This window comes from Agelaius tricolor, unplaced genomic scaffold, assembly GCF_023055355.1.
Source record: "Agelaius tricolor isolate 1412-34295 unplaced genomic scaffold, bAgeTri1.0.p SCAF_30, whole genome shotgun sequence".
In the NCBI taxonomy this organism is placed as follows: domain Eukaryota; kingdom Metazoa; phylum Chordata; class Aves; order Passeriformes; family Icteridae; genus Agelaius; species Agelaius tricolor.
Genome location: NW_027269290.1, coordinates 1,326,233 through 1,352,224, shown reverse-complemented (window position 1 = coordinate 1,352,224; position 25,992 = coordinate 1,326,233). Strand labels below are relative to the sequence as shown.

The window sequence follows — 25,992 nt, the reverse complement described above, 5'->3', positions numbered from 1 at the left end:
GCCGAGTGGTGTCAGCCCTGCAGCCCACAGCAGGAGGGGGGGATGTGATTTCCAGCTGGACCCTTCTGGCATCTCATTCCCACCCCATTACCATTTCAAGGAGCCGCCAGGGTTTGCACCAGCTCAGTTCTGACCCCGCTCCTCCGGGAACGTCACAGCCACGTCCTCCACAGCAATGCTCTCCACGATGGAGGACAGCGAGTGCAGATTGCGCTCCTCGGCTGCCTCGTCGGCCAGGAGGTGATCTGGGGAGACAGAGGGGTGAGGACACTGCTGGGAATGGGATCTGGGGAGACAGAGAGGTGAGGACACTGCTGGGAATGGGATCTGGGGAGACAGAGGGGTGAGGACACTGCTGGGAATGGGGATCTGGGGAGACAGAGGGGTGAGGACACTGCTGGGAATGGGATCTGTGGGAGCAAGGTATGAGGACACTGCTGGGAATGGGATCTGGGGAGACAGAGGAGTGAGGACACTGCTGGGAATGGGGATCTGGGGAGACAGAGGGGTGAGGACACTGCTGGGAATGGGGATCTGGGGAGACAGAGGGGTGAGGACACTGCTGGGAATGGGATCTGTGGGAGCAAGGTATGAGGACACTGCTGGGAATGGGGACTATGTGCAGGAGATGGCTCCTGGTTCTGCTCAAGGGGATGTGGATTAGTGGTGAACACGGCTGGGGGTTGGACTTGCTTATCTTTTGCATCCATAACAATTCATTGATTCTCTTCTATGATTTTATGACCCCATGATCCTCCACATGGCCAGAGGGACCTAGGGACCTGCTGCCAGCCCCCACCCTGGGAAAGGATGAGAGAGCAACAGGGAGTGGGACTTTTGGATCCTTTATAGGTTTTAATCTCCACTGGAAAATGAGATTTAAGTTTCTGCCTTCTGAGGAAAATAACAGGTGGATTTGGCAGGGGCGGGGATAATGGCAAGCATGGAAAAAAAGATCAGCAGCTGCCAAGGGGGTGTAGGGAGGGAAGGGGGGCTGGGGCAGCGCTGGCCAGCCATGCTCAGCTATGCCCAGCCATGCCCAGTGATGCCCAGCCAAGCATGCCAAGCTGAGGGATGGCAACAGATGAAAACCTTGCTGGGGATGAAGGCACCGGGGCCCAGGCTGCTGCAGCTCCCAGGGGTTGGTGTTTTGGTGAAATCAGGGCTCGGAGAACCCTGAATTGCTGAGAGTTGAGCCAAGTAGGTTCTGTAGGATTTCTGAGCTCATCACTCTGCAGCAGGGGGACGGGGAGAGAAGGGCAAGGTTTCTTCCCACTCCCTGCAGAGCCCAGCGAGGCCGTGGGATGCGCCAGGGGGGCGAGGAGGGCGTTACCTGCAGGGTTGGTGCTGAACTCCAGCTGGCTGCTCCACTCGGGGCTGCAGGAGGAGCTGCCGGACCCGCAGTCGCTGGCTGCCTGCAGGAGCCCAGAGCAACCGTGTGTCACCTCCTCTGGCACAGCAAACCCCACCAGCATCCCCAACAACACCCGGGGGCCCATCCCACAGTGGGGGCATGTCCCTCCCCACCTGGAGGAGCCAACAGCACACAGGGTCTCCAGGACCCATCAGGGCCAGGTGCTTCCTTAACCATAAAAGCTGGAAAAACCTCCTTGTTTTGGGACACTGGCCACAGAGAAATGGGGCTCCCTGCACGTAAAAAGGTGTCTCTTTCCCCACTGATTATGAAAAAGGGCTGGAGATGAACAAATGTTCTTGGGCAAAACACCTTTTTACTGAGAATCACCTAATTTGGCTTGTAAAAAATGATACATGGACTGGATGCCCTCAGGCCATCCTGGGAGGGGGGGGATTGGGAAAAGCTTTTGGCAATTTGATTTGTGGATTTGGGGCTGAGTGGTTTTGGAGAAAAGAGCTGACAGCATGAAAAATGAGAGCATTATTCAGCACAGCTCAGAATTTACTTTTTTTGGGTGTGTCTTTCCTGTGAATGGGTGTCAGTTCAGGTAAAACCCCAAAAGTGATTCATATGAGCAACCCCACAGACCCAACTCTTTGTAGCAGACTAGAATGGCACTTTGGCTCTACAAGCTCATGGCAACACAGGATAATTAATTAACACTTGGACTTATTTCCCATTAAAGCAGGAAATTCTTCCAGGTATGATCTTTTTCCCCCAAAATACTGGCTTTTGCATTAGTATGTGAACCCCTGGCTGCACCTGGGAGAAGAAGCAGCTCAGAACAGAAGTGACAAAGGGACAGCTCAGCACAATTTTGGGCACATTCGCAAATCTAAGTGGATTCTGGGAAGTAGATATTAGATTCTGATATCCAAGTGTATTCTGGCATTAAAGTGGATACTGGGAAGTCCCACAAATACTTAGGATGGAGCCTAAATACTTTTTCATTCCATTATTCAGCATTAAATTGGACTCCCTGTATACCTAGTGGTTTGGCCCTTAAATCCTTTAGTCTGGAAGGAGATGTGGGATTCCCTCTTCTGGGCCTCTGATAAAGTCCTCCTGTATCTGTATCTGTATCTGTATCAGTATCTGTATCTGTACCCGTATCTGTATCTATACCTATATATATATATAATCTGTATCTGTATCTATCTTCATCTATATCTATATGGATAGATATATCTATCTCTATCTCTCTCTCTCTCTCTCTCTCTCTATATATATATATATATCTCCATATATCTATGTGTCATATTTATATCCATATCTACATTACCTATTTCTGTATCAATTCATCCATATCTACATTATCTATATCTCCATAATCTGTATCTATAGATATACCTGTATGTCATTTACATATAAATATCTATAGATAATCTATATAATCTTTATCACTGTCTATATTATCTATATATAATCTATCTCTATAATTTGTATCTTTCTCTATAGCTATCATATCCATATCAATTTCATCTCTAATTTGTCTATATGATCTCTGGATCTATAGAACCCATATTATCAATGCCTATACCAATACATAGCCCTACATCTACCTATTCCACCTCTCCCTAGACCTGTAGCTGTAGTTTCAGCTCTCTGTGCATTCACCAATCCAAACCTCAGAGCAGAAGGGAAGCACATAGCCAGCCATCCTGGCTGATTTTCCACAGGAATCAAGTGGAAATACCTCTCAAAAACTTGGTTAAATGACTAAACTCTTGTGGAGTGAAAGGTCCTGACTCTCTGGGGATGGTGACACGACACAACTACTGAGTGTCCTCAGGCAGTGCCCAAATGGGCCCCTTCGGTCCTAGAAACCAGAGCTGTCCCTGTGCCATCCCTCTCATCCCTTCCTCTGCCTGGGTGTGAACAGAGAGTGTTAATTTTATTTTATATTTTATGCTTTATATTTTTTGTATATTTTACATTGGTATTTCTATTTTTGCATTTAGTATTTAATATTATTAATTGTTATGTTATGTTGTGTTATATTTTCATTTAGTTTAGTTCTATGTTGTTTCCTTCATGTTCACCATTCCCACCCCTCCCCAGCCCAGGCCCACGTGCCACGGCCCCAGTGCAGCCATTCCCAGGGTCAGAGTGGCAGTGGCCCCTTTCCCGCAGGGATGTGAGCACTCGGCAGGGTTGCATCATTGTCTCTGTGCCCCCGTGCAGGACACACATCCACCAGTGTCCCAAGATGGCAGTGTCTGCCCCACCCCAGAGCTGGGGTCCTGTTCCCCCCAGCAGGACCCAGTGCCCCAGAGCTTCTGCTTGGGGTTACCCCCACAGGGCATCACCCCATAAAGCCATGTCCCCATACAGAATCACTCCCCTGTGGCATCACTCCCATAGGCCTTAACCCTGAAATGGCATCAACCCCTTAAAGCATCCCATAATGCATCACCCAGGTAGAATGGACAGCCCAAAATGACATCATACCCATAGAACCTCATTCCCATATGGCATCAACCCCACAGAGTGGCATAACCTCCATAGGGCAGTGTCCCCTTAAAGCATCTCTGCCACAGAATGGCACTCCAAAATGACCCCACATCGGGCATCACCCCCATAGAGCATCACCCCTAAATGGCACCCCCCTATAGAGCATCATCCCATAGAGCATCACCCCATAGAAAGTCACCTTCACTGGGCATTGTCCCCACTGAGCATCAGTCCCCACATGGCCCTTCTCCCATGGAGCATCCCCCGAAATGGCATCACGCCCATAGAGCGTGACCCCACACTCATCACCGCACGGGGCACCCCCTCCCCTCCCTCCCGGGGACACCCTCGGGCACCCTCGGGCACTCACGGCGGGCTGGGCCCGGTAGCGCAGCTCCCGCTGGTCCCGCTCCTGCTGGTTGAGGGAGCTGAGCAGGCTCTGCAGCCGCTCGATGTACTGGATGGCGCTGCGCAGGATCTCCACCTTGGGCAGCCGCTGGTTGGGGTTCAGGAGCGTGCTGCGCTTCAGAGCCTCGAATGCCTCGTTCACCTTCTTGAGCCGCCGCTTCTCCCGCAGCGTGGCGGCGCGGCGCCGGTCCATGGACACGGATTTCCTCTTGCACACCTTGCAGGCCCAGGGCAGGCACTGCCCGGGACAGTGCTCGGCCAGCGCCTCCTTGTCCTCCAGAGCCGCCCTGCCCTCGGCGCACAGCGCGGCCTCGGCGCGCTCGGGGAACGCCGCGGGCTCGAAGGCCTGCAAGCGGGAGCCCAGAAAGTTTTCCCCATCGTAAAACCTCTGCTCCGGGAAGAAATACGGGTTGGTCTCGAAGAGCTCCATGGGCGGCTCGGGGACGTGTGTGCGGCTCGGCGACGGCTGCTCCCTCTCCCCGCGCCAACTGCTTGGTGCCATTTAAACCCCGGCGCTGGCATTAAATCACGGAGATAAATATAGAAAACCCAAAGGAAACCTGAGCCCACCCTAAGCTGCTGCCTCACATCAAAACTTGTCTGTCTGATTCTATGTGCTCTCCCCACGGGGATTACAGTGCCCGGCCCGGCGGGGCTGGGGGGGCTGGCACGGCTCGGCTGGACCCGAACAAGGGCTTTGTGTGAGCCCCGAGGTGCCGCTGGGGACGGCGGAGCTGCCAGCTCCCCCCGGCATTCCTGCCTCATCTGGTGCCTTCAGTTACAGCCGGGCTGGGGGGGTCGTGGTGGCCTCGTGGCCGGTCTGCCTGACCAGGGCACCCCCATCCCTTCACGCTGCCCCCCTGGATCCCACGGTATCCCAATCTGTGCCTTCCCTGCGGTGGGACTCAACACCAGCACAGCATCGTCCCCTTCGCAGCCCTTGCCACCTCCCAATCCTGCTCTCCCCCATATTCCTCATGGTCCCATCCTGCCGGTCCATATTACACTGATCCCACTTCTGCTGAAGCCTCGGGAAAGCCTTGGAATCCTGGGCCCCAGTCCCGTCTCTATGGACACCCCTCTCCGTGCTCACCAGTCCTGGTCCAGCTGCTGTGCCTGCTGCCTGTCCCACAGTAATGGAGCAGACAGGAGCAGGCAGGACAGAGCCAAAGCCCAACCTTTCCTCTGCTGTGGGTGCCCAGTCAAATTCCTTATAACATTTGTGTCACAAAATCCACATTTGTGGCTAGTGCCATGCACCAAACCCAAAGGACACCTCCTCCCATGTGTCTCCGGGTTCCAGCAGAGCCAGGCTGGGCTCAGCCCTCTCCCAGCTGGCACTACCTCATCCCACCTGCTCTCCTGTGCTGGCCTCTGTACCTGTGGATAACCAAAGCCCCAAATGCCATCCTGATGCCCGCCTCTCCCAGAGAGGGCACATTGCTCCCGTATTCCTGATGGGGAAAATGAGGCTCACCCAGCAGCAGCAGCATGAGGGGGATTTTAACTCATCCCCATCCCTTCTCTGCTGACTCAATGGCTTGGCTATATCTCTCCAGCTTTGTCTTTAATTCAGAGGTTTGGTTTTTTGTTTTTTTTTTCATCTGGAACATCACAAACCATCTCCCATCTCATCCTATTCCTGCTCCAGGCCAGATTCCAGCTGAGGGATTGGTCAGTGGAAAGAATGTCAGCAAAGTGCAGGGCCAACCCTGCTGGGATTCTCCTTCCCCAGATTCCCCCTCCTTGGAGAGGCTGTGCTGTGGCACATTCCCTGTGCCTACTATCAGCACCCTTGCTCACTTGGGATTGATTTCTGGCCTTGTTGGAACCTGTCATGATGCTCTTCCCTTGTTGTGATTTCTTTGTGGCCAGGAGCTTTCCAACACCTCCTCACCCCAACTCCTACTCTCCTGGGGTCCCAGCCCTGTGGATTTGCTGTCCCCATGCTTTTAACATCTATGAAAGCCTGCACTAAGGAAAGCAGGACCTGCAGCCTTGAGGTTCACCCTCAGCACAGCTCCTGTGCTTCCCACAGTCAGTCAAACTCCAAAATACTCAAGAAGGAAAGAAATCAGAGCATCAGCTTGGCCCTTGCCTAAAGAAAAAGCACTAAAAGGGTTGGGAAGAGGCAGGATTCATCCCTCAGGTGTGCAGAGGTGCCCGTGGCAGGAGTGAAGGCTTTAGGAGTGGATAACCTGAGCCCGAGATCTTCATATCAGCCCCATACCATCACATCAATCATCTTGAGTCACTCATGGGGACCTTTATCAGTGGCACTTGGTGGACATGACCCCAGTGAGCCTCTTGAGCTGCAGCCGCATCCCTTGGTGAGAGGTGTCAGGTATAAATGGGTGTTTCGGAATTGCAGGAGCATGTCTGGAGGGTGAGAGACACAGTGGTGACATAATGGCCTCCAGGGCCACGTGGCTGATCTGCACAGGAGAGCAGTCAAGCATTTGTCAGTTCATAAACAGGGACAGCACTGGTCGGGCAGCACCAGCCATGTGTCCCCGGCTGCAGAAGTGGCACAAGCCAGCCCCAACAGGGCCACCGAGGCCACTGGTGCCCATGGCTGAGTGGGCAGGGGAGGCAGAAGGCAGCGTAAGGAGATGGGGAGGAAAGGGCACTCAGTGCCAGTGTGGGGTGGACACTGGGGAGAGGGATCCCTCTGGCAGCTGCACTGCTGCAGCTCCATTTGGGGGTCTCACCCAGTGATGTGGGAGCAGGGATAATGTTGTGCCCACCCAACTGCAGCTCTGCAGCTCCTTCAGCCCCTCCATGCCGTGGATGATCCCTCCTGAACACGGAGGAGGGGCACAGCAGGGTCCGGGGTCTGTAGGTCCAGCAGTCTCATCCTGGTGAATATCAAATCATGGATAATGAATCCCATGGGACACATAGCCATCATCAAGGCACCCCGTGTCTGGGCTACAGGGGGGCTCCCATCATGGCACCTGCTGGGTTCGGGCGAGCCCGGCTTTTCCTGGTCCCGTGGGTGCCCACGGCGGCCGAGGCTGCGCCCCGGGTAATTGGGAGCCGAGGGGGGATTAGGGCTCTGCTGCCGGCTGTCAGGTTATCCCGTGATGGATGGTGGCGGCTGGGAGGCAGCACAAAGTGACGCTGTGTGAGCCCCGGGCAGAACGTGCTGCGATCCGTCACGGGGTGACCTTTCCCCGGCCGCGGGGGCCTCGCGGGGACGGCTCACCCCGACACAGCTGGCGGGGAGGGCAGCCACGAGCCCAGAGCTAAAAATACCCATCCATTGAGAAAATCCAGAGAGGAGCGTTTGTCCTTGCTCCTCCGGGGCAGCTTCCCAAGCTGGTGGCTGGGGTCACGGAGAGACACCCAGGGGCTGCCTCCGCTATTTTGCTTTCCCACCACGTCTGATGGTCTGGATTTGCTGAGTTTTGGGGACACACGTGAGCGTGTTGCAGCCTGGGGAGTGTCCCTCCCAGTGCACAGAGCCTTAACCAGTGCATGTCCCTGTTCCCTGCTCAGAGCTGCACACACGGGTTGCCCATCTCTGCCTGGGGCATGGAGCTGCGCCATGCCCACGCTGAACCAGCGATGGTGGGGATGGTGCCGGCCAGCTCCTACTGGAAAGGGCAGAAAAACCTGGGTTTGTGGGCTGGTGAAGAGATTTGGATGCCCCAAGCAGCATGTACAACCCAGGGTGCTGGGACCATCCCACTGATGGGGAAAAAGGGGGAAAGCCAGGGATCCCTCTGGGGATTTCAGCACAGGAAGGAGACTCACCAAAATGTGACTTCCAGTTGGACCCACCCTCCCCCCTCCACAGGGCACCCCACTGGGCACCCCACCGTCCCACATCCCCTCTCCTTTCCAGGCTCATCGACATCCCTTCCTGCCGCCCTGACAAGTTGTAACATATTTGGGAGCAGCTGCAGGCGGCGGGGAGATGCTTGGCCCTGTCCCCACGCTGGGCCGAGGAATGTGGAGCAGAGCTCTCCTCCGACACCCGGGATTTCCGACGTGTTTGGGACGGCGACAGCTGCTCGGCCTGGATGCGGCTCGGCAGAGCCTCCCTGTTCAGCCCCAGCCCGAGGCTCTGCACATCCACGTCTGGTGCTGCTGGGGATTTGGGGTTAGTTTGGGGTCCAGCCCGTGGGGAGCGATGGGGGAGGATGTCCTGCTGTCTGTGCCGGCAGGGATGGCAGCAGTGGTGACAGCACCAGCAGACAATCCCTCCCTCACCCGTAAGTGCCAACTGGCCCAACTTCAGCTCCCTGGTGGGACAGAGCTGCTCCTGCAGCTCTTGGGTCCCCGTGGGGCTCAGCACCCTTGGTGCCCCCTCACTCCCCTGCACTCTAGGTGCCCCACTTTCCCTATAAGGAAATCAGGGATCATGATGGAGGTCTAAAATCTCTCTGGAGAACAGTTTTATTTCTCTTATTAACTGTCTTTGTCAATCCCTCACCTCCCTCCCAGGTCAAACCTACAGAGAGGTGCTGGTGGCTGAGTAGCCCCCAGCCCACTGGATCCCAGTTTGGGGACAAGACTGGTTGCCCCAGCATACCAAGCCCTGTCTATGAATTTCAGTGGGTGACCTGCTACAATCACCCTGTGTGCCCTGACCCACCAGGATCCCCATGTGGGGACAAAAGCAGGTACCCTGACCCATGAGTTCTTAGTTGGTTCTTAGCCCAGGGACCACACTGGGTGCCCTGACCTCCCTCCTTGCTCACACGGATCAGGGGATGCTCTGCCCCACTGCAGCACTAAACCTCCTGTGTTTCTGCCCCTCCATGGCCTCCCTTGCTCCATAACCCCATGGCCTGGACATGACCCTTCCCCTTCACAGGCCCAAGCCCCACATTACAGCTGGAGGAGGGATTCCCCCAGCAGGACCCCCACTAGTGAACCCCACAGCAGGGTTTCCCTTTTGGACCCCCCTGCCACCAGGCCAGGGGCATCCCTGGCTGCTCCATCCCCTGCAGGGTGGCACTGGCTGGGCTGTCCCCACATGTGTCACCAAGGGAGGAGCAGGGGGGACTTGGGTTGTCAACAAAGGGTTGTTTTCCCTGGAGTGGGACGCTGTGGCAGGAGCAAGCTGCAGGACAGGTGGGGGTTCAGAGGAAGACCCATGAATGTGAGGGATTCAGCAGTGACACGTGGCGGCTGTTTGACCCCAAGAGGGGACAGCTGTCCAGGCAGGGGAGGGCGTGAGGCCCGGGGATGGGACCTGGGGACAGCAGTGTCCCTTGGCAGGGACAGCAGTGTCCTTTGGCAGGGACAGCCCTGGCATGAGATGCCTGGAAGCAGCAGGGAGGGCAGGGAGGGATCTGGGTGACTGCCAGCCAGGTGTCCCGGGTGGGTGACCATCAGCTTGCCCCGTGGTGGGCATGTCCCCTTCCCTCCATGGCCTGACTGGGGCTGATGCTGCAGGACCAAGGTCTGGTCAGTAGAGGAAAAGAGCTCGTGATGCTCATGTCGAGCTTTCCTACACCAGTGACTCCTGTATTTTTCTGCTCCCACCCCAAGTGACAGCAAATTTTGGCACAAGGAGGGGTGACACTCAGCCTCCTCTCCTCGCCATGAAGGGCACCCCATGGGAACTCGGAGAGACAGGGAGGGAGGGTTGTGACGATTTTGTGGCTTCAGCGTGGGATTCCCCGGGGGACAAGGGTCAGCAGACTCCCCCCCTTGACATGCCAGCAGTGATGCCAGACGCGCCGGTCCCCAGGGAGGGGCCCCCAGCCCTTCCGGAGGGGCCCCACCCTGAAAATTCCCCTGGCAGGGGCAGAGCTTTCCGTGCCCCCCTCCCCGATTTCCCCCCTGTCCGGGGCGCCTCAGCAAACCCCGAGCCCCTCTCGCATTCCCAGCTGTCGCCGCTCGGGCACCGCTCCGGGGCTGCAGGAGAATCCCGGCCCGGGGCCGGGCGGAGCTGCTCCCCGGGGGGGTCCCTGGGCCAGCCCCGCCCGGGGATGTCCCGCTCCCAAAGAGCCGATGGAGCCGGAGCACTGGCGGGGAGAGGAGAGCCGGGAGGATGAGGAGGGATTGGGAGGGATGAGAAGGCCAGGTGGGTTTTGGTGTAGGGAACAGAAACGGGGTAGGTGTTTTTGGGGTGCTCCCCGTGCCCCATTTCAGGGGATCAAGCTCCTCCCAGCCCATCTCAGCCACTGAGGAAATGCAACCCCTGGCTGCCTGCTAGGAAAAATGCCTTGAAAGGCAAAGTCGTGGAACATGAGGTTGTGACCGAGGATAAACCCTCCATTCTTGTCAGGTCGCCCGAGGGCCCCATGAGACCTGGGAGGCTCAAGGTCTGCGGCTCCGTGCAGGAGGAACGGCAGCAGGAGGGAGGAGGGATGGAGGAGGGATGGAGGAGGGATGAAGCAGGGATGCAGGAGGCATCAGCCACCGCAGCTGGACGGGAGAGGGCACCAACAGCCCGCTTATCCACAGCCGAGTCCGGATTTAGGGACGCACACCTCAAGCCAGAGCCCAAAAGCATCTCAGACCCCTTTGGATTCCCCTTTTTTAGGGGGAACCCGCCCTTCTCCCCCAGGATCCAGGGTGGGGCCTCTGGCGGCTGAGATGGGGGACCAGGATTTGGAAACCGTGGGGTGTTTCCCTTGTATCCAGATCCAGTTCTCCAGCAGGATTGATCCCAGCTATTTATTTCCGACCCCCCATGGGAGAAAATCTCGAGGTTTGTTTTTTCCCGCGGCGTAATGACCCCAACAGGTGCTTTTCCTGCCTGACGGCCGAAAATAGCTCCCAGGGTTTGGCTTCCTGCAGTTCCTGCTCCAGTCCCAGTTCCCTCATTCATCCTTTGGGCCAAAACATCCTAATCCGGGAAGGGGAGGCTCCAGGAAAGTGGAGGGACTCCCCGGAAACACTTTCCTTTGCATTTTCCTGCTCATTTGTAGATGAAATTGTCCTGGAGAAGGAATTTTTGTCAGCTGAAGCAGACACATTTGTCTCCCAAATGTGTCTGCTTTGGGATGTTTTGGGAGCAGCAGGATTTGATCCCATAGGGAGGGACAGGAGTGTGATTTAAGGGGTTCCCTTGTCTATTTATTCTGCAGCAGAAATATAAAATAATATAAATAATATAAATAATTAACAATAAGACATATTATTATTATTATTATTATTATTATATTATAATATTTTATTTATTTTTCTATTTGTTCTCTTTCTTCTTTGTCCCTCACGGGATGCTCTTTCCCAGTGCCCGTGTCCCATCTGGTCCCTTTGGCTCCATGGATTTAATTGCCTTTGGGAAGTGCAATGGCTGGGGTAAGGGGGAGCCCCTCAGCCACCAGAGTTCATGTTGGTCTCTGCCCTTTCAAAAGCATTTATTTAGGGATATGAAACTGGGAGCCCCAGTTGCCCTGGGGATGGGGAGGTCCCTTGTCCCCAGGAGGGGTCCCTGGGCTTCTTTCCCAGTTTCCCAGTTTCCAGTGTCTGGGTGCCTTTTAATGCCAGAGGATCCCCAGAGGTGCAACATCCCAGCTCCCGGCCCCCTGGAATGTTTTGGGAAGGGTGAGCTGGTGTGGGTGTCATGGGCACGCATCGGGAGGCTCCTTCCCTGCTCCATCCCCACTGCCCAGCCCGGATGGAGGAGATGGACATGGATGGCAAACACTGCTCCAGACAAGGCTTTTCGTGGGAAGGGCTGCTTCTGTGGTGAGGAGAGGAAATTTGGGGTTACTGCCTTCACAAGGCCTGTCTGGGTCTCTGCCTTTCAGCCTGGTGCTTCTCGCAGCCTTTCCCAGCCAGGGATACGCGGTGCCTGCATCCCCCCGCCCCACCCTCTGCTCCCCCAGAGCTCGGAGTCAATTGGGGGATGTCAGCCCCCCAAACTGCCGCCGCCCAGCTGACACCCCTCCTTCCCTCCCCTGCAGCCCCGAGCCGTGCCGGGGCACCGCTGTGCGACACGTCCGGGGTGAGGCTGGGTGAGGCTGGGTGACCCCCCGGCCCTGCCCGGACCCCCGAGCCTGGCCGGGAGCGGCGGGAGGCAGCAGAACCCCCCCGCCCAAGGGAGCCGAGGCACCCCGAGCTCCTGGCAGGGACTCGTGGGCCCGCGTTCCCGAGGGGGCTCCCAGCTGTGGGAACGTCTCCCCGCTGGTCCCGGCTGCTGCGGGGGCACTGCGGAATGTCCCATGTCCTGCAGGAGCCATTCCCCGGGGATCGGCAGGGCCGCTGCTCCAGCCGTGTTTGTGCGCTCCAGGGCCGCGGGGAAAACGATTACAGATGGAAGAGAAGTGGAACGAGGCAGGAGGCGGATCCCCTGTGCTGATAAGAAATTTTCCACATCTTCCATAGGAATCTGCAGGTTTAGGCATGTGGGAAGGGTTTGAACAGCTTTCCCTACAACACAGAGAACCTACTCAGTGAATCGCTGTCCTGAATTAATTTCTGGATACAAAAGAATTTGCCTTAAATTGGTTGGAAAGCAATAATTCGGGCAGCAGCAGGGTGCAGGGCTCAGAGGCTGCAGGGGCTGGGTGGAAGAGCTTTCCTCTTGGGGGGTGGTGAGATGGTTACAGTCTGTGAGAGCCTGAGTGGGGGGAAAGCTCCCTTACCAAACCCGAGAGCTGTAAGTGACAGCTGGAAGCTAAAAGCAGGGAATTTAAAAATAGAAATATGGGACAAAATGCTGAAGTGAGAGATATGGGCTTGGGGAGCAGCAACCATGGTTTCTTTTTTGCCACCTCTTTCTCCTCACTCAGAGCCACCGATCCAGCCCAGCCTGGTCCTCCTTGGGCATTCCCACTGTGGCTGTCACTGCTTCATCCCAGTTTTTTCCTTCACCCCAAATCCTCATTTTCCATCACCCCTATGGTGTCCCCAGGTGTCCCCAGGCCATCACAGGCCCAGGTCTGGGGGTGGCCCTGGGCTTTTCCAGCCACAACACCTACTCAGCTCTCCGTCCCCTCCCCAATATTTCCCCAAAGATCAATCAGAAAATTATTTTACCATCTCTGAAATCCATCAAGGGAAGTGGTTCCCCTCATTCAGCCCTTGTAGCAACTCACATTTTTCCTTTCGCATTTTTGTCCCTCACAGCCTTTTTTTTCCCTTTCTTGAGCAGTCACTGTTTCATGCCAGTCTCTGCCCCAGAAGGATCTGTCATCACTGCTGGGTGTTCCAGAGCCCTCACAGCACCGGCCCCCCCCTCCCTGCCCACGGCACTGTCCTGCCCTTCCACAGGCTACTGCAACTGAAACCAGAGGCCAAACAGTGCTGGGTTTGGTCCAGGGGTGGCCCTGGAGAGGGGGCAAAGGATTTGAACCGTCCTCAGAACTGCTTAGCAGCATTGGAAAGGTTTAACCCCCTCCTGCCCTGCAGACACGGCAGGGAAGCGGTGGCAGGAATAGCTCCTGGCCCTCAGCCTGGCTCAGTAACACCCCCGGGGCTCCCTGGGGAGTAAAATAACCCCAGTGTGGTGAGGAAGAGGCAGCAGTGCCGAGACAAAGGGCCCGCATTGGGCTGTGGGGGCGGACCCTGGGAGAGACCTCTGCCCTACCCCACTGCCCTGCCAGGGACAGTGCTGCCAGAGCTGCCTGGGCTGGGATCAGTTTTCTCTTCCACCCAGTGATGTCTCAGCAGTTCCTCCCTGACAGGGCAGCAAAAAAGCCTGGCAATATCCCGTTGTGCCAAGGCACAGTGACCCAGCAGCCTGTGGGCAGCATCTGGCTGGAATCTGGCAGGGATCCGAGTGGGGCCTGACCCATTTGGCTGCTGTGGGAATCTGCAGCATTGTGGATGGGGCATCTCCCCAGGCCAGAGGGAACTGGGGCACATCCTTATGCCAGCTCAGGGCTGATGGATCACAGGCACCTCCCAGGATTCATTTTGTCCCTCGGTGCACTGGTAGCACTGCCAGCCCTCTTCCCAACCTGCTCTGAGTGACAGGACTGCTCTGTGGGAATGGGCAGTTCACAGGAAAACAGCCTTTCCTTCATTCACTCTCTGAGACTTGCCCATTTATCTTCTGGGATATTTTCTGTGCTGTGTCATTGCTGCTGAGCATCTCCTGCCAAGTCCAGAGAGGGGTGCACCACCCTACAGAAGTCTGGGGCTCCTTGCTCCCCAGATGGGTTCCCAGGGCTGTGTATCCCATAAACGGGAGAGAAACTGAGCACAAATGGAGACCAGCGGTGTCCTGAGTGAGGTCCCCAGGGCTCTGTGTCACTGGCACACACAGAGTGGTGGCCCCAACAGTATAGGGTGACCATCACTCCAGAACATCTCAACACAGTAGAGGCCTCCTTGGAAAAGCTCCAGGGTTTCCCTTTGTTTGCTGCTTCTCTCTTTGCCTTGTGCCATCCTATGTGGACCCACCAGACCATGGCACTCGGGGGGTCACTCGTCCTAATTAATGTCTCTCAGAGCCATCAGCCCTCCAAGCACACATCCCTGTGCTGCTGGCACCAGCCACACTCCTAATCAGCTTTCCTAGTGAAGAAGCCCCTTTCCATGACCAGAAGTGCTGTGGGATGGTCACCATGATGGAAGAGGTGGAGAGATCCTCAACTTCTCCTGCCCTCATCACCCAGAATGGCACCATGGAGCTGTTCTTCATTCAGCTAAACTAAGGCAGGAGAGGGAATCTCACACCCCAGAGAAAAGCTGAAGAAAGATGGGCAGAAATGAGCTGCCCATGCCCTGACTTGTCTCCCTGGAAAATCATTTCTTGGCTGCTGCCAAACCCTGGGGGTTCAGTCAGGGTTCGCTCTCATCAACCAGCCCCGACACGCCACAGCCCCGGGTGCATCCCACTGGCATCAAGCCAGACACCAACCCTCCCCTCCTGCCACAGCCACAGGAGCTGGTGCAGGAAGCCACACCATGGCCCTTGTTTGTCCCACTTCATCCCATCTCTCCCTGTGTGCCAAAAGTATTTATCCATGGCAGCATCATCCAACACTGGGATCTCCACAACCCATTGCAGCTCTCAGGACATTTTTCTCCTTAAAACCCCCAGAAAGAGCCTGGAAGACCTGAATAACTTTCCCAGTATTTGACGCTCACCAGAAAATTCTTTGTCATGTGTTTTTAAGGAATCCCTGACACTCTTCAGACACATCCCCAGCTTGGTGTCAGGAGAATGAGCTGATGATCCCTCTCTGTCAGGAATGGGCTCTGTATCCATTTGGTCATCCCATCCCTGCAGCCTTTGCCCATGCCCTGGGCTGGTGAGAGAGCTCAGACCCCCTCTGGCAGGTTCACAGCCAGCAGATCATTCTTGGCATAACATGGGGGGTTTTAGGGGTGCTGCTAAAATTGAGCATTCAGGGGAACGAATCCAGGGAGGGAGAACAAACTGCAAATCCACAAAGGAAAAGGAGTGGTTTTAATCTCTGTTTGGGCGATTTGCATACAATTAGGCCGGGCCCTGCCTGTGTTTGCTTCCGCATTGCACTCCCGTGAGGAGCCTGCTGGCTTTCCTGCCCTGCTCCCAGCCAGAGGTTGATTGCAAGGACACTCCTCCTGGGAAGGTGGTGGGCGAGGGGTTTTGGGCTCTCTGGAAATGCCCTTTTCACTCTCAGTAGCCCATCCTGAGCACCCCCATGCCACCCCCTACCTCTGGATTTATGCTCAGCCATAGGGGGCATCACTTTCCCCTGCAGTGGAGGAGGTGTGAGGAGATGCTGCAGGATGCCAACGCTCCATAAATAGTGCTGTGTTTACAGGAGCCCACGAGCCTCGGTTTATTTTTCTCTCTGCACAGCAAACAGATCATTCAGACCAATCTGAGCTCACCTCGCCCTGCTGCTGGCACAGCCCAGTGCCCAGAGGTGGCACAATGCCACAGTCCCCAGACAGCCCTGGGAGGCTGGGACCCCCAGCTCTTTGCTGGCCACTTGCCCAAGGAGGAGAGCAGGCACCCCATGGGACATCAGCTGATGGAAAATCAGCCCTGGATTGGGATGGTCCCACAGCTGATCCCATCCTGCTGTGGGGTGGGCAGGCTCTGATGAAAAGAGGGATGAGGGGTAGCCACAGGGGGCAGATCCAAGGGTTGGGACATCTGTCACGAGGCAGAGCAGAGCAGGGGACAACTCCAGCCCGAGTCTCACTAGAGGAGGGAGAAAGGACTGGGAGAGGTGCAGATGGGGGTCGGGAGAGTCCCCTTGTCCCACATCTGAGGTCCTGTTCCTTGCAGCATTTGGATAAACCAGCCGCACTCCTGGGAAGTGATTTATGTAAGATGAGCTTTGCAGGTGCCTGGTGCACATCCGGAGGTCCCTGGAGGGATTGGGGGGTTCAATCCATCAGTGAGATTGAGCCCCCAGACCCGTTTTGTCTGTTCTGCCTGGCCCGGAGAGGGGAATTGGGGGGTGACCATATTCCAGCAGCAGTTCGGGGCCCCCATTTCTCCAGACGCCTGTGTGGATAGAGCCTTCCCCTGCCCCGGGGACGCAGCCCCTCCGCAGCCCGGCGGTGCAGTTCGGAGGATGAAGAGCGCTCTCGGGGTTTCACCCCCGCCCATCCCAGCAGTGATTTTGGGTGAGGCAGTGCCAGCCACAGCCCAGGTGAGCACCAGAGCTCCTTGAGGCCGTTCGGGTCTGACTTGGGGTCCCGACGCCGTCCCGGGGCACAGTCCCGAACAGCGCTGCCCGTGCCCGGGCCGGGCCGGGTCCTCGCCCACCCCAGCTCAGGCTCTGCCTCCCCTCGCCGTCCCGATCCTCTGCTCACACCCGACCTCAAAAACCGGTTTTAGCGTTAAATCCGGAGCCCGACTGGTGGCGGCAGCGTTGGGGCTGGGACTGGCTCGGCTGCTCCCCCCGCTGCCGCCTCTCCCCGCTCCGCCCGGTCCCGCCGCCTCCGCCCGGCCCCCGCGCACCCCCCCCGGTCCTTCCCGGTGCCGCGGCGAGCCCCGAATCGGGTCAGTCGCTCTTTAAAGGCTGGAAGGCGGCACCATGTGATGCTTCGGCTCCGGCGGGGAGGGGGCAGCGCCTGCGGGAGCCGAGCGGTGTCGGGCACCGGGGACCGAGCGCAGCCCCGGCGGCCGCGGCCAGCCCCGGTCCCCGGCGGCCGCAGGGTCCCCCCGGCCGCCCCCGGCATGAGCCCCGCCTTGCCCTGCGGGGGGACAGCGCTGGCTCTCTGTGGGTGAGAGCACCCCAAAACAAGCCCTGGATTTGCAGGACAAGGTGAGAGGGGTCGGCTGCCGGGACCCGGGACTCGGGTGGCTGCAGGAAGCAGCGCAGAGCAGGGAGGGGATCCAGGGATCAGAGACAGAGGGAGCCCCGAAAGGCTCCGACAGCGGCCCCCGGGGCGGCCCAAGGGGCGCGGGGCTCTGCCGCTCTCCCGGGACTGACCGGCGGCTCCCGCTCCCTCTTCACGGCCGGGAGCGGTCGCGCTGCCGGATGGAGATGGGTGCGGGATGTGCGGGACGGAGAAGAGTGCGGGATGGAGAAGGGTGAGGGATCGAGATGGGTGCGGGATGGAGGTGGGTGCGGGACGGAGAAGGGTGAGGGATCGAGATGGGTGCGGGACGGAGATGGGTGCGGGATGGAGGTGGGCGCGGGGTGGGTGCAGGATGAGCTCGGGGCGGGGGTGGGGGGGCCCGGAGTCCCGGGGGACGGCACAGACAGGAGAGGAGTTTTTCCCACCCCCTCGCACAGGCTCCATCCCGCTCGCAGCTCTGGCAGCGATGCCACTCTCTCACCGTCTCCCTGTGCGTTTGCAGGTGACCGAGGACCCCCACGGGAGCGGGGCGGACCGGAGCATCATGGCACACCCCATCTCAGCCTTCCAGGCTGCCTACATCTCCATCGAAGTGCTCATCGCTTTGGTGTCCGTGCCGGGCAATATCCTGGTCATCTGGGCTGTGAAGATGAACCAGGCGCTGCGGGATGCCACCTTCTGCTTCATCGTCTCGCTGGCAGTGGCAGACGTGGCCGTGGGGGCTCTGGTCATCCCCCTGGCCATCATCATCAACATCGGACCCCAGACGGAGTTTTACACCTGCCTCATGGTGGCCTGTCCCGTCCTCATCCTCACGGAGAGCTCCATCCTGGCGCTTCTGGCCATCGCCGTGGATCGGTACCTGCGGGTGAAGATCCCTGTCAGGTAGGAAAAGGCGTCGGAACCACCTCTGCTGTGGAGGTTAAAAGGGACTGTGGAAACCCCAAATTCTTGTAGAAACACTGGGAGAAAGGACTCTACGCTGCCATCCCAGACACATCTGGCTGCAGCATAAACCGGGGCAGGCTGGGCAGGGGGGTGTGTGTGTGTGGGGGGTGTCCTGGAGCCTCCAGCAGCTTCTTTTGGGGGCTCAGGGGGTGCTGGGTGTGCAGGCAGAGATCACACTGTGGCAGCTAGCTGGCAGTGAGGGACAGCCATGGGATGCCCATGGCCAGGACAAAGTGTGACCCCACACATGGGACAGCCCCAGCCAGGTGCTCCGGGAGGAAAGCAGGTGACAGCTTTGCCTTTCACCCCAGCTCTTCCCTTGCCATGGGGAGCACGGGGGTGGCTTGCTGTGGGACACAGCTTTGACAGTTTGAAGAACCAGAGGTGACAGCCTGGCACATTTCATGGGGCAGCCTCACCCAGGAGAGATCCCAGCTACGGAGTGCCCCACAAATTACTCCTTTCCCCCTTTTGCCCCTTCTGTATCTGTTCCCATTCCAAGCCCAGAGCAAGTGCCTCGTGGTGTAAAGGAGGGAGACACTTTATTTGAGCACTTTGTTCGAACTCTGACGCTCCAGGAGGAGATAGTTAACCCTTTATGCCCCACTCCCTTCCCATGGTGGGGCCATGCTGGTTTGGGGAAGCATTTCTGGGGTGCCACGGTGGCTGTGAGTGGGGCTAGAAGGGGACAGGACACCCGAGCTCGGTGTCCCCAAGCAGAGACAGGCTTAGCCCCTCACTGTGAGTCCCCCTCACTCTGTGGGGATGCCTTTGCCAGCCTCATCTGCCCTGCAAGGCTCCAGATGTGGGAGCATTGCTGGAAAACAGCCCAGGCCAGCTGAACACTCATGTCCCCCCATTACCCCTCAGCAGCTGAGGCAGTTGGCTGGAGGGGTCCCAGACCCTCCATCAGCACAAACACCCCAGAAAGGCACCCCTTGTGTTGGTGCTGCCCAGACCCCAGCAGGTGTAGGACCCTTCCTGGGGCAGGGAGACAGGGACAGGAGGCACCCCAGGTGTTGGGGATCACCTGACTGCTCTGGAGTGCTCAGCGCTCCCAGATCCATGGGGTCAGGCCAGAGATGTGCTCCTTTGGGCTTTTGCTGCAGCCACCACCAGCAGAGGTGGAGAGGAGGAGTGTAAGACAGAGGAGGGGGCCCAGGATAAATCCACAATCCCAGCCCACCCCCTCCCTGCCACACATGATTTTCACAGACTGTTCCTGACTTCCTCCCTAGGTGTGATTTTCCCAGTCACTGTCTCCCAGCCCGCCGGTGGCGCCAGAGTGATTCCCACCCTGTCACTGCTCCTGGAGCTTTTTTGGGCTTCGCACATCCCCTGCCTGTGGGGAAGGCTCTGCTGTGGGAGTTCTGCGGCTCCACAGGAGCAGCACAGCCTGTCAGGCATTTTCCTAACAAACCAGTCCATTTTTAACTCCTTGTCTGCCTCTGAGCATCAGATGGGCCTTTCAGGGGAGATTCCTGCCCTGATCCCAAGAGCTTTCCTGGGAGCAATATAATATTAATATTATGCTGTACACAGTTTGGGTGGGTTTTTCTTATGAAATTTCCACCCTGAATTTTGTGATCCCATTGTGTGCCCAAGCACTCAGCAGCAAGAGATTTTCCTTTGTCTTTTCAGAGCCTATTTTAATATTGAAAAGCTTTGTAACCTCATCAACTTAATAGATGCACTCAAGTGTCTCAGAGATCTTTCCCAACCTTAAAAAGATCCTACAGCTTCATGAATTCCTGGCAGTTGGCACATGTGGAGATTTTAGGAGATGTAGTGCCCTGTATATAGCACACAGGACAGGAAACATCACTAAGGAATATTTTCTGAGTCTGAAATACCTCAAGTTTCTCCCAGTCTGTTGGAGGATGCTAAGGATGACAGGGATGGCATTTTTGCAGTGCTCATGGCTCTTGTGGTGTGATTCCTGACTGTGACACTGAACCCAGCAATGGCAAAGTGAGAGCCCAGAGCACCTGGCAGGACTCAGGGCCCTGGGGAAACACGTATGGCCACTGTGCTGGGAGAGCTCCAAGCATCCCTGGAGGGCTGCAGGCAATGATGGCAGCCAGACCTGAGCAGAGATTTGCAGGCAGGGGTGGGGAGTATCTGCCTCAGGCTTATCCCTACGGCAGCCCCTCCAGCCCAGGCATGGACAGTGTGCTCGCTGCAGCCCATTCCTGTGCCAACAGGACTCCTCAGACAAGCCTGGCACAGGCTGGATCCTCACCAGTGTGACCTGCACGAGGCTGAGGGGGTCTCGGGGGCATCCCAAACATTCCAGCCCTGCCCCTCATCCACAGGCAGCCCTGGTGCTGCCGAGGCTCAGGGAGAGGGAATGCATTTCACAGAGCCACAGAATCCCTGGGAGGTTTGTTTGTGAAAGGACCTTACCCTGTCAGGGGCTGGGACACCTTCTACTACCCCAGGGTGCTCCAATCCCCTTCCAGCCTGGCCTTGGGCTCTTTCAGGGATGGGGCAGCCACAGCTGCTCTGGGCAACCTGTGCCTTCCTCACAGGGAAGAATGGCAGGGAGTGGGGAACATGGTGCATGGCAGCTGGTTCCAGCTCCAGGCTCCCCATGGACACCCCAGTCCTTGGACTGCAAGTTTGGGAACTTGGTGTTCCCAGGGGTGGATATCTCCTGAAGAAATGGTGCCTTGAGACATTTGGGGTGTCTCTACATGGCAGTGGGAGATGTCAAAGCAGCATCCAAAGCTGCATTGCTCCAGTGGCCACTTCCCATGGACACAGAAGCACAGAGGGATGTGGGCCACCCCTGCAAAGCAGATTTTATCAGATGGAGATGGGTCTTGCTTGGATTTGAGTTGGCACGTCCTGTTCTTCCTTCTTCACCCAGCGTGGTCAAGGGACTGGGATATCCCACCAAACCCTCTCCATTTGCCCCTGGGGATGATCCCTCCTGGCTGCAGGGCCCTGAGGGATGCTTCCTCCCCCCTCAGGGGCCTTGCCTTGACTTTGGAAGGATGCAGGAGCATCAGTTGGGCTCAGCAGGCTAGAGCAGAGGGTCCCCCACTTCCCAGCCCCCACAGGAACAGCTGGAAACCACCTAAAATAGATTTGCTGGTGGAAAACTCCCCCTCCCCTCTCACATCCTTCCTCCCTGCCCGGCAGCCAGGCAGGACCCCCAGCCTGTGATCCCCCCGTCCGGGCACAGCGGGGTCCCTGAGCCCAGCCCAAACTTCCCTCTCACAGCCGTGCTTGGGGAGAATGAAAGGAGTTCAAAGGGAGGGGAAGCACCAGCTGGGGGTGTCTGGCAGGAACCGGCCCCTCGGCATCCCGGGGCAGGCAGGATGCTGGAGGAGACGGGGCTGCAGGAATGTTTTGGGGGGATGCAGCTCCTTCAGCGCCAGCCTCTGCTGCCCTGGGGGCCCTGTCTCTGCTCTGTGTTTTGGGCCTTTTGGACAGGGCCATAGCAAAAGGAGCTGCTGTCCTTGGGATGTGCCAAACCACCCCTTGGCTGGGGATTCTGAACGTGTGGATGCAACCCAAGCCTATCTTGAAATGTCCCTGAGGGTCCTCACCTTGTGCCCTCACCCCAAACACTTTGAAATGTCTCAGGAAGGAAAAACCTGCAGGAATCTGATATTTGCAGGAGCCCTCGTGTTGGAGTCTCTCTGTCCACAGCCAGGACCTCCTCCCTCTGTGCCTGGGCCTCAGCATTGGGGTCTCCTCCTAGCCCTGCCCTTCCCAGCCTGCAGCATCCCAAGGAACATCCCACCAGGGAGAGCTGCCTTTGGTGCTGCTGAAGGTTTGGAATGCGCCCCTGTGAGGCTGCAGAGCCATGGAAGTTAGGTCAGAATGGTTGGAACTCCCTAGGAAATGGGGGCCAGGAGGCTGGAGCACAGCAGGGGAAGAGCTCAGGGTAAAATCAGTGTCAGGAGGTGGCTCTGTGGACAGAACTGGCATTGTCTGGTGGTTCAAGAGTGCCTGTCTGGAATGAGATAAAACAGCTCAGATGGCAGGAACATCCCTCAGCCCTGGAGTGCAGTGCCTGCAAGGCAGGAAGTGAGGGAGATGTGCAGGGGACCTGTGAGCTCCTGGATGGACATGGAGGGGGAAGCTTCCCCTTGGACTCCCTGTTTCCAGCCTCTTGCCCGAGCTCAGGCTCTTCCTGGGATTGTAGCGCTCTTTCCCCTTCTCTCCAGTCCTGCCAAGGGCCACAGGCATGGGGCCAGCTAGGACTAGGTCATGGTAAGCCTGGGAAGTCTTTTTGCCCTCAGCCAGCTGCGTGCTAGAGCAGGACACATCTGAGGGGCTTTTCCCCAATGCAGGGTGCCCAGAGAAGCTGTGGGGTGGCTGCACCACCCCTGGAAGTGTCCAAGGTCAAGTTGGATGGGGCTTGGAGGAACCTAGGATAGTCAAAGGTGTCCCTGCCCATGAGTGGAACAAGATGGGCTTTAAGGTCTCTTCCAACCAAACCATTCCATCACCAAGGGTTCATGGAGGGGAGTGATGGGCACCTGCTGCCATGGGATGGGTGAGGAGGAGAACATTGGGATGCAAATTCCCAGCTCCCAAAACATCAAAGGGCCCACGGGACATCTTTCCAGCACTCTCAACACTTAGTGCCAGGAAACCTTCCTGTCCAGCCAGGCCAGTGAACAAGCCAAACCACAGCCCTTCCAAGGCCCGTTTTACATTCAGAGGAATTTCAAAAGCATCCAGGTGACTCAGAGCTCTCACCCTGGAGCTCATCTATTTTCTTTCACCCTCCACTAGTCAATGAAAAGATGCCATCCATCCATACAGGCCCAGCCCCCGAGAAAGCACATTTCATTTCCAAGGAGAATACTTCCATTTTCCCTAACCTGGAGGAATTTTGGGGACTGTAGGTCTTTGCAGCCTCTTTTGTTTCTTTCCTTGCTGCCCTTCTCCAGGTATATTTTTAGCAAGTGAGAGTGATCTGTAGAGACCTTCATTCCATGGAACAGGCAGCTCTGAACCAAGGATGGAGATTAAAATGCAGGAATTACAGTCCAGGGAGGTTTCTGCAGACTGGAGGCTGTTTCCAAGCCACAGTTTCCAGCACACTGCACCGGCTCAGCATGTGGGTGCTACATCAGAGCCAGCATTTCCCACCGAGCTCTGCTCCAGCCAGATCTGGCTGCAGGGACGAGCTGTGCCAGGGCAGCACCAGGAGATCAATTCCAGTATCACCAAAATCCCAGAGCCCTTGAGATGGGCAGGGATTTACCAGCAGGTTATGTTGGATTGAGATCCTGGTAAAGACCTGTAAATACCCAGGTGAGCTGGTTTTCAGCCCTTCTCTCTGATCCACAGAATAATTTTCAGCCATGAACAGGCTAAGTCAGGGATCAAAGCCATGAGGGCTCTTCCCTCAGTGAGGGGATGCCTGGATTAGGCTCACTGGGAGCTCACACAGCTGCTGCAGCAGCGCCACGAGATCTTGGCTGGCAGACGCAAAATCAGGTCACTCCCAAAAGCTCCAGACACTGTCGTGAGTCTGCAGGGAGACAAGTGGGGCTGTCTACAGCATTCCCAGCTCCTGGAATGGCAGGAAAAATCCTGGGGCTTGGGGGTGTCAGCTGGGGATGCAGTGAGGGGCTGAGTGTGGGATGCTCCATGGCCAGTAGAGTAGAGGGAAGGGGAGGAGAGCCCTGAATCCTGTGAGGGGATGCTCAGAGCCTGATATTCGGAGTTATTCACAAATTCTCTGAATCAAAAGGGCAAAGGAAGTGAATGGCCTCAAGAGATGCTGTGTGGGCTCCCTGACCCTGTCCCCTCCTGGTCCTTGTGTCTCCCAGGAGGGCGAGGTGTGGTCCCTGTGCTGGGTAATCGCTCTGACCCCAATAGCAGTGTCACATCTGTCCCTTCACAGACCTCACATCTGCCAGGGCTGTGCTGCAGGGCCATGAGTGAAAACCTACTCCTTCCTGGTGCTGCACCCCAAACCCCTGCTCTGGGAATGTTTTTATTGGGCTTTTTACCTATTTCTGTTGATTTTCAGGGTAAGGAATTGACCCTTAGCAATGTCTCACCAGTAAATCTGAGGGCGTGTTCCCGGCAAGGGCACATCTGCAGATGGGGAAACTGAGGCACTGAGCTGCACCATGGCTGGCTCAGGGTGATCTCCCAGGTGAGGGATGGAGGCTGGAACAGGGAAGGTGTGGAAGCTGAGATTTCTGGGACAACATGGCCTCTCTGTTCCTGCACTGGAGTGCTGCCATGACTGTGCCCAGGGCTCTTGAGCCAGGATCCAGTCCCAGCCCTGCTGGTCCCTGCAGGAGTAACCCCATGAAATTAAATTGTTTCTCTTTCACATCCCAGGGAGTACCACAGCATGGGTTTGTAGCCTTATGTGGTATTAAAACAGATTGAATGTGTCTTCAATGGGCCAGGTTGGCTCAACCATAGGACAGGACAAGGAGCAATGGGTTCAAACTGAAAAACCAGAAATTTCGGTTCAATACTGGGAAGGAATTCTTCCCTGTCAGGGTGGTGAGGCCCTGACACAGGGTGCCCAGAGCAGCTGTGTCTGCCCCATCCCTGGAAGTGTCCAAGGCCGGGTTGGACAGGGCTTGGAGCAACCTGGGCTAGTGAAAGGTACCCCTGCCATGGCAGGCATGGGGCTGGATGAGCTTTAAGGTCTCTTCCCACCCAAACCACTCTGGGTTTCTGGGATTCTGTGGCTCCCCATGAACTCGTCCTACAGGGAGCAGACACCAGACCAGGTGGGGATGTGTGGATGGAACCCAGCAAGGCTCTGGTACCTCCATGGCCATGGTTCAGGTGTGGTACCATCAATCCAAGAGGATCTACTCTACCAAGCTGGTGGGACACAGCCAGACTGTGTTCCCTCATCCTGTGGCAGCAGGGAGGGTCCACGAGCAGAAAGTGAGGAGCATCCACAGCCAGGACCACCCAGGCAAGGTGGGACAGGCAGCAGGGCCCTCACTGGAGCTGAGACGCTCCTGTGTCCGGGGCACAGGCCTGTGGATGAGTGGCAGGGCCCCAGAACTGCCTGGGAACACCCAGACATGCTGTCACACTTCCAGGAGATGGGTGACATCTGACATTTCCCTTTCCTGGAGTGGCTGGGCTGTGTCCCAGGGCACTGGGCTGGTGGAGGTGACAGTGATGTCCCTCGGGGCTGCGTGTCTGAGGGCCTGTGCAGCTGCTGGCACAGAGACAAGGCACACACCCCGGCAAGGAGGCTCTGCCAAAGCCAAAGCTGCTGATTCAGCTGCCCTGGGCCTGCAGGCTGGGTGTGGGGCTGAGTCAGGCCCAGCTCACTGGGCTCTGGGCTGAGCTGGCTCAGGGAGTCAGGAGCCCTTTGATGGGGTCCCGGGTCTTCCCCCACCCCCGGGATGCAGGAATGTGACTCCATCCAGAGGAGGGGCCATTATCACCTGACATTCACCAGGCCAGTCCCACCTCTGGTTTCACCTTCGCCAGAGCAGGTGACAGGGCAGGAATAAATGACTCACAGGGGTTGCAGAGAAGCTCAGACATCACTCTGGGATGCAGGCTGGGAGTGCAGAGGGGCTCAGCTGCTCCTCTTGACCTGGAGCCTTCCCCACTGAGCAGCTCTGAGCTCTGGG

The 25,992-nt window shown here is 57.1% G+C and overlaps 2 protein-coding genes across 2 annotated transcripts in view; one reads left to right on the top strand and one right to left on the bottom strand.

Moving 5' to 3' along the window:
- Window positions 1-44: 44 nt before the first annotated feature.
- MYOG (myogenin) lies at window positions 45-18,059 on the bottom strand. The gene is made up of 4 exons (XM_071450045.1): window positions 17,928-18,059; window positions 4,238-4,794; window positions 1,334-1,411; window positions 45-245 (listed from the first exon to the last, which is right to left on the bottom strand). Exons 2-4 carry the CDS (start codon window positions 4,779-4,781, stop codon window positions 124-126), a joined length of 744 nt encoding a protein of 247 aa, XP_071306146.1. The 5' UTR covers window positions 4,782-4,794; window positions 17,928-18,059; the 3' UTR covers window positions 45-123.
- Window positions 17,991-25,992, top strand: part of LOC139601216 (adenosine receptor A1) — a 23,525-nt gene continuing 15,523 nt past the window's right edge. The window contains exon 1 of the mRNA XM_071450044.1: window positions 17,991-18,331. Coding sequence (XP_071306145.1) covers window positions 17,991-18,331 — 341 coding nt within the window. The remainder of the gene's footprint in view (window positions 18,332-25,992) is intronic.